General features: G+C 43.2%; 1 protein-coding gene across 1 annotated transcript in view; it reads right to left on the minus strand.

Moving 5' to 3' along the window:
* EPG5 (ectopic P-granules autophagy protein 5 homolog (C. elegans)) overlaps positions 1-6,701 on the minus strand; it is a gene marked incomplete at its 3' end in the record, with an annotated part of 29,810 nt that extends 23,109 nt beyond the window's left edge. Inside the window, 2 exon segments of the mRNA XM_015561472.1 lie at positions 1-417; positions 6,580-6,701. The exon segment at positions 1-417 is cut by the window's left edge and continues 3 nt beyond it. Coding sequence (XP_015416958.1) covers positions 1-417; positions 6,580-6,642 — 480 coding nt within the window.
* Between the last annotated feature and the right edge of the window lie 1,396 nt (positions 6,702-8,097).

Genomic DNA, 8,097 nt, shown 5'->3' on the forward strand with positions numbered 1-8,097 from the left:
AAAACTAGATTGCAGTGTGCTTTCAGAAGGTCCACAGTGCACCAATTTACTTTCCTCTACGTCTGTAAAGTTCTTGGGGGTTCCTACTTTGGTTCCAACATTGTCTCCAGGGTCAACCTTCAGCTTGACTGCATCACCCCCAACACAGGCTCCAACCCCCTCTCCTTCTTTGAGGGTCTCTGCGTTCCATGTCAGGGACCCTTCATTATTTATAGTTAAGGAGGAGAGTTGTACATCAAACATTTCACTTTCGTCTTGTCCATGGGCATCATTCTGGAGCTCAGAATCAGTTAACACCTTTGGATGGTCTCCTGTGAGTTCACAAGTTGGCGTAGGGATTTCCAGCTCTCTGGAGCTGTTCGCAAGGGAGACTTCATCAAACTCCTCCCTCTGAAGAGTTTCATATTTCTTCTTTTCCTAAAAACAAGATTTATACAGTGAAATAACTTATAATAGTAACCAATGTTTTCAATGAGGAATCTTACACTTGTATATAAATTGCCCCACCCCACCCCGATTGGGGGTAGGTCCAGCCAGCCAACCGCCTGTGGCACCTCCCTCTGGCCAGCCTGGCCCAATGGGCCCCCATCGGAGCGGGCAGGCTGGACCCCACCCATGCATGAATTCGTGCACCAGGCCTCTAGTTTAAAAATAAATGGCACCGCGGACCTGGCGTCAACAAACCAACACTCAGCTTCCCCCAAGTGGCAGAAGTCCTGGAGTAGGTAGATAGGAGACTCGGTAGAATCCTATTTTTTTTTTCATTAGCAAGATGCAAATAGCACTATTAAAATATTTCTTCTAATTAATTTCCTTTCAATGTGCACAAATCCGTGCACCAGGACACTAGTATAAGAGATAAGACAAAGCAATAAGTCTTCATGACCTTGGCTAAGGTAGGCAAAACCTTCGTAAGACAAGACACAAAAAGTACAAGGGACAAGAATTTAAAAATAAACATAGATAAACTGAGCTTTATAAAAATTTAAAATTTTTGTGCTTAAAAATGAGACCAGGAGGAAAATGAAAAGACAGCCCCACTGAATGGGAAAAAATTTTTGCAAATCAGTGATCTTATAAGGGGTTTATATCCAAAATGAAAAAAGAATTAAAAAAAAGAAATAGTCAAAATGCTAAACCACATCTCAAATCAAGACTTAAAACTATCCTAAGTGCAGTTTCATTCTCCCATAGGAGTAGAATTTCAAATCAATTAGTCTGGAATTTCCTCTTCAATACTGTGAGATAATCTGCTTAATAAAACCTCAGTCTTCCCCCTCAGGTACAGTGTCCCTGCCTGAAATAATCCACTCCTTTTTATTTATTTTTTAAATATATTTTTATTGATTTCAGAGAGGAAGAGGGAAACATCAATGATGAGAGAATCATTGATTGGCTGCCTCCTACATGCACTCTACTAGGAATCAAGCTCGCAACCCAGGCATGTGCCCTTGACCAGAATTGAACCTGGGACCCTTCAGTCTGCAGGCTCTATCCACTGAGCCAAACCAGCGAGGGCAATCCACTCCTTTTTAAAAATTGGTTATAGAGAGAGGAATTAAGAAAGAGAGAGAGAGATCAGTTGCCTCCTGCATGCACCCCAACCTGGGATTAAACCCACAACCTGGGTATGTGCCCTGAATGGAAATCAAACCCACCACCTTTTGGTCTACTACAGGATGATGCTCCAACTGAGTCACACCGGCCAGAGTTGAAATAATCCTCTCTTAATTTCTTAGTCCCCCACTCCTTCTGCCTATAAAGCCTTTCATTTTGTTCAACTCCTCAGAGGACGCTTCTAGTTGCTAGATGGAATACTTCCCAATTCACGAATCACTTAATAAAGCCTATTAGATCTTCAAATTTACTAGTTAAATTTCTTTAAGAGAATTCTTCTAACTCAATAATAAAGAGATAAATAAGTCAATTTAAAGATAGGCAAAGGAACTGAATACACATTTCTCCAAAGAAGATATACAAATGACACATAACAAGATGCTCAATATCATTAGCCATTAGAGAAATGCAAATCAAACTCACAATGAGATGCCACTAGGATGACTATTTAAAGTCAGATAATAAGTAGTGGCAAGGATGTAGAGAAATTAGAATCCTCATACACTGTGGTGAAGGCCGAACACCCCTGTGATCATACTAAAAACCAGTGAATTATACACTTTACATAGTGAATTGCAAAGTACTAGTATATTAATAATAGCTCAATAAAGCTGTTAAAAACAAACCTAAGAGATTTTAAACACTTACTGAGTTGAGAAATAAAGAAAAGTCAGCAAGTAGAGTCTGGACTAGGGAAGAGAAGGAAAAATTTTAGTTCTCTTTTCTGAAACTCTGAAACCTCTGGGAGGATAAATGCTAACTGGAAGAGAAGATAAGCTGGAAGCAGGCGCATGACAGGCCACATGATCAAGTGCACAGAAAACAACCACACCTCCTCCAAGCCACAGGCTACATCATGTTTCCTCTCCAGCCCATCCCTCATGCAGTTTTTAACCTCCTCGTGTCACTCTCACCCCACTCGACTCCACCTCATCCTTCCACTCTCCCCATTGCAGGATTGCCCTTGCAATTTCAAATTCTCCCCCTCTCTAAAAAAATAAAGTCTCCAGCTGCTACTCCCAAACTTGCTGCCCACTTCCATCAGATCTACCTTATAAGGAATAATCATAACCATAATAATAGCCACAGATAATGTGGTTAGATAATCAACTAAAGAATTTTTAAAAGCTTCTAGCCCCTCCAGGGAAGAACCAGAAGCCTTTAGATTTTATTTTCCCTGGGAGAAGAACCTAATGCTTCTCATGGTTTCAAAAGTGGGACCAAAGAAAACTCTCTACCTGTGGAGATAGGAAAGTTAGGTTAAAAAAAAGGGGGGGGGGAGATTAACCAGAGAGTCATCCCAGGGAAGAAGGTGGGAGAAAAGGGGAAGCCGAAGATGTAACTGGAAAAATGGACTAGCAGATCAGAGAAGGACAGAGGGAAGGAAGGAGGGACGATGGTAACGTTACCGTTGTAACAAGCGAGCTCAAATTAAAATCGGGAGAGAGTGCCCAAGCCAATTTGGCTTAGTGGATAGAGCATTGACCCTCGCCCTAAAGGGTCTGATCTGCCTTTGATTTTTCACACTGTGTTCAATAAATGTCTCTTAGGCCTCTGTGGCTCTGGACCTGCCTTTGATTTTATGCCTCTTCGGATCTTATGCTTCTTTGGATCCGATCTGCCTTTGACTTTCGACACTGTGTTCAATAAATGTTTCTTGAGACGATAGTGATGATGACCTATAATTTACAAAATTAACTACCAACTACATGCTGAGCTCCATCCTAGGTACAGCATCCTAATATGAAGAAATTATTGAATTATCCAACAAATACTTATACTTACCATGTGCTCTTGCACATTTAGAAGTTTGGTTTTTGCCCTAGCTGTTGCCTCTACCTGGACATTCTCCCCCAATATTCACAGAGCTAACTGCCTGATCTCTTTCATGTTTTTATATAAATGTCACCTTCACTAAGGATCACCTTGACAACCTATTTAAAATTCCATCCCTTCCTAATATCTTACCGGTACTCCTTTCCTGGCTCTTTTGCTTCTTTCCACAGCACCTATCACCTTCTAACATGATATATTTTATTTGTTTGTATAGGGTTTTTTGTTTGTTTGTTTTCTCCCTCTAGAATGCAAGCTCCATTAAGGTCAGGTTCTTTGTTTTTCCTTCTATTAGTCCCAAATGCCTAGAACAGTTTCTGGGACATAGTAGGAGTAGGTGATCAATGAGTGTTTCTTCAACAAATGAATGACTCTTAATGGGCACAAAAGGAGCTACATAATAATATGCAGTATCCCCCAATTTCATTCCTATAATCACTAATGAAAGAGAGGGACTAAAAGGTACAAATCATCTAGGCTGACAGGGGATAGGGGTTTCAAAGGTCTTTCTGTTATCAGCCTTCTGGGCCACATCTGTCTATCCTTAGCAATCACCGTATACATTCACTATTAATGAGTTGTTGGCATTCAGAATTTAAAATTAATTATAAAATACTTTCCATGACTATAAAATACACTGCTTCTACAAAGTAAGTCCAATCTAAAAATCTACTGTTCTTAACCTATAATCTACCAAGATCAATAAAGTCATGGTCTTCTGAGGTGGGGGATATATTTAGCAGATGACTTTTTTTTTAATGAAAATGTTATTAGGACTAACTCTTAGGTATCAGGTAATAACCGCAACCTAACAATGTGAGGTCACCTACCAGGTGATTAACAATGAAGAATGCAGGTCAGCTACTGGGTAAAATCCAGAAGCCGCCCAAAGTTTTCCAAAGACAATAGCACATGACACTACTCACTTCCTGACCTGAGCCTTGGAACTACTTTATGACTCTGTAAATAGTTGCCAAATTATAGCACAGATGGCAAAGGTTTCATTAATGCAGGACTTTATGATCAATGCCAAACCATAACCAGTGCTAAGAAATGAATCTACTGACTCTGAAAGAAGAATTAACTTTCTAGATTGACAAGTATGGGCGCCTTGCAGGTATTGTGCACTTTTTCTATTTGTTTCCTCACACCACTCAGGAAATCCACCAGAGTAAATTCTTCTGAGTGACAAAGCTTGGAAATACTCAATACTGATATTTATTCCATCCAACAAATATTACCGAGGGCCTACAAGAGCTGTGAAAGGTAACAGAAACAAGACAGACAAGACAGGTTTCTCCCTCACTGAGTTCACAGTTTAAGGGAAAATAGAGATGTGGACCAAGTAACTACAAGTGAAATAAATGAATGACATAAAGATGCAGAGTGGTACTGATGGATGGGGGGCAGGGAGGAGAACGAAACAGACATGAGGCTGAGAAAAAATAAAGCCAGATCATTGAGGGCCCTGAGTCCATGCTTAAGGACTTTATAGACTCTAGCCTCTGGGCTATAGCAAAGCTTTGAAAGGTTTTCAGGAGGAGAGTAATCCGTTTTTTAAAGATCAATCCCTATCAATCCAGCTTTAGTTCAGAGAATGGGCAGCAAGAATGAACATGAAGAGGCCAGTTTAGCCAAAAAAAACTTCCTTGGAGGTTGTTGGTGCTTTAACTTGAGTTTTCTCACTAACTGCACTAACTGCATGTCTTCGGCTTACCATTTATCTAGGCTTTAGTTTCATTGTTCTGTTTTTTTAAAAAAATAGAGATTAAGAATTAATTAAGCCCTAGCAAGTTTGGCTCAGTGGATAGAGCGTAGGCCTGTGGACTGAGGGGTCCCAGGTTCCATTCCAGTCAAGTGCATGTACCTGATTGCGGGCACAATCCCCAGTGGGGGGTGTGCAGGAGGTAGCTCATTTTTAAAAAAATTTTTTAAAAAGAATTAATTAAGACTGTGTTCTCTACAGATTGATGTTTACAAGCTACACACTATTGTATTCTAGGTTCAGGGAGCTCATGCAGGGCTGACCATGCTTTTTTCTTTCTCCTCTGTTTTGATAGTTCTTACCCAATTAATTGCAAAAGTATTTCTCTTGAAAATGTTTCTGTAATTAAGTAAGATGATGACTTTCTCCACAAAGAGTAACTCCTCACAGACCTGGGTACACGGATGCACATAACGCCACTAGGGTCTTTTTAAAAGGCACCGTAATGAAAGGGATTCACCTAAATCACATACAGCTTATTAAATATGGTACCTTTGAACACTAGTCTCCTGTTCAAGCCTTGTTCCCACGAGGAAATCAGATCTGGGTCTCATTTTTAAGTTACTCCTGCCCTGGAGCATCACCCATTTGAAGAAATGAAACTATCCTGGACTTGTAATACCATCCTCATGATTTCCTTAACGTAAATTCAGTTTCAGGTAAGCCAAAATTATCTAGGTCCAGCCATCCAGGGGTAGCATTTAATCTGTTCAGTGTAAAATAAATGTCATTTCAGAAAATATATAGGAACAAAATGAAAACTCGGACTACACCTAAACACAAGTCAACCTGCAAACACACCAATACCACGTGTCAGTCTAACCCTGTGAGTCTCGCCCTAGTTTAACTTCTGGACGTTCGTGCCCCTGCCCCCCTTAAGCAACCAGGATAATGATCAATAACTAGCACCACCACGACCACCTTGAATTTTAAAGGAGGCCCATCACTACAATCTACTTCCTGAGGGGACCATCGGTGCGTGGAGGAGAGGTTCCTTCCCTGAAAAGGTTCTCCAATTATAAAGGAGAAAAGAGACAGGTTCAAAGATGAGGCTGGGACGAGAAAAGCTGCTGCATGGCAGGAATCCAGACCCAGGGAGGAAAGTCAAGAGCCCAGCGAGTTCAGAGAAACAAAAAGCAAAGGCGGACTCCTGACAGTCCGGCAGGGGGACGCGGAGGGGAACAGAGGGCCAGGATGGAGTCAGTAGGCCGTGGGATCCAACACGGGAGGCGAGGGTGCAGCGGATGCGGAGGACTCAGGGGATGGGGAGAGTTGGCCGGGGAGGCCCAGAGAGGAAAAGGGAGACACACAGCCCCTCCAGGGGCTCGCGGGGGCGGGGGATGCGGGCGGAGGGACAGCCTCACCTTGGTTTTAGTCCGACTAGCCTTGGCCTTGGCCCGGCGTGCGGGTCTCACGGCCTCAGCCATAGACCCTACGGCGTCGGGCGTCGCTGTTTGTTTTTGTCAACCCCCTGCGCTTCCCACAACCTGCCCAACCCCGCCCCCGGACTGTCACATGATCAAATCTCCACCACTCCTGGAGCAGGGGCGGCAGCTCGGAGCCTCTACGGGCTGCCGCGTAGGACAAACCACTCCGGGAGTTCTCCTCACTGGATGCGGTGGCCCCGCCCCCTTCCGCCCAGGCCCCGCCCCCTGGCCCAGGTGCTCTGGCCGCCAGGCTCCTAGGGGCGCGCTAACTCCTCTGAGTTGCCTTGGGCCGCGGGGAGCCGCCGGGCGCGAACCGTCAGTTTCCCGAGCTCTGTCGAGCCACACTCCCTCTGGGTCCCCGGTGCGCTCGCACAGGTCTACCACGTGGGCTTAAAGGAGCCCGGGGAAAGGTGCTTGCCTGTTCATCTTATTTTGATAACCAGATCCAGTTAGCCTCAGTCTCTGGTTAGCGCTTAAGGGAAGCACCTTGATGTCCATCGAAGTTCAGTTTTCTCTTTTGTAGAGGAGAATGACAGTGTTTGCCTTTTCCGGTGTAATGAAGGTTAAATGGGCTAATAGTGAGAAGCGGTTGGTAGTGGCAAGCATGTCAATAAATAGTAGTTATTACCATTACTATACAAATTCCCAGGAAGGAGACATTTGTCCTGAGGAAGGCAAAGGAAAAAGCAATAAAAGACCCATAAAAATATCATTTTTAAAAAATATTTTTTATTGATTTCAGAGAGGGAGAGGAAGAAACATCAATGAGAGAGAATCGTTGATCGGCAGCCTCCTGCACGCCCCTCACTGGGGATCGAACCGGTAACCCCAGCATGTGCCCTGAACAAGAATTGACCATGACCTCGGGATTCATAGGTCGATGCTCAACCACTGAGCCATGCCTGGCCAGGCCATAAAAATATTTTTTTTTCAGGAATTTATTTCAATCAAGAAGAAAAACATTCAATATATCTTCCCTAATTTAAAATAGAGCATTTCTCCAAAAATTTCTTTTTTCTTTTTTTTTTCTATCTTGTTATTTTTATTCTTTTTTTTTTTATTACAAAGGGTATTACATATGTGTCCATTTTTCCCCCCGCCCAAGACAGTCCCCTAGCCTCCCCCATCCCCCAGTGTCTTATGTCCATTGGTTATGCTTATATGCATGCATACAAGTCCTTTGGTTGATATAGATTTTACGCACCCTCTTTATTTAAAATTCCAGATGTGAAAATGTTGGCCCCATCTCCCTTTTCCAGTTCTACAAAGGCCAGAAACCTACTTTCAGCAGCGGAGGCCTAAGAGCTGGAGCCAAGCCTCAAAGCTAAAGCTGGCCCAGAATACAAAAAAAAAGAAAGGAAAAAAGGAGCAGTTGGGAGCTTCAGTCACCCACAGCCTGAAAACAGCCCTCAGCCCTCACCCAGACTGGCCAGGCACCCCAGTGGGGACCCCCAC

The sequence above is a fragment of the Myotis davidii genome, unplaced genomic scaffold, assembly GCF_000327345.1.
Source record: "Myotis davidii unplaced genomic scaffold, ASM32734v1 scaffold815, whole genome shotgun sequence".
In the NCBI taxonomy this organism is placed as follows: Eukaryota; Metazoa; Chordata; class Mammalia; order Chiroptera; family Vespertilionidae; genus Myotis; species Myotis davidii.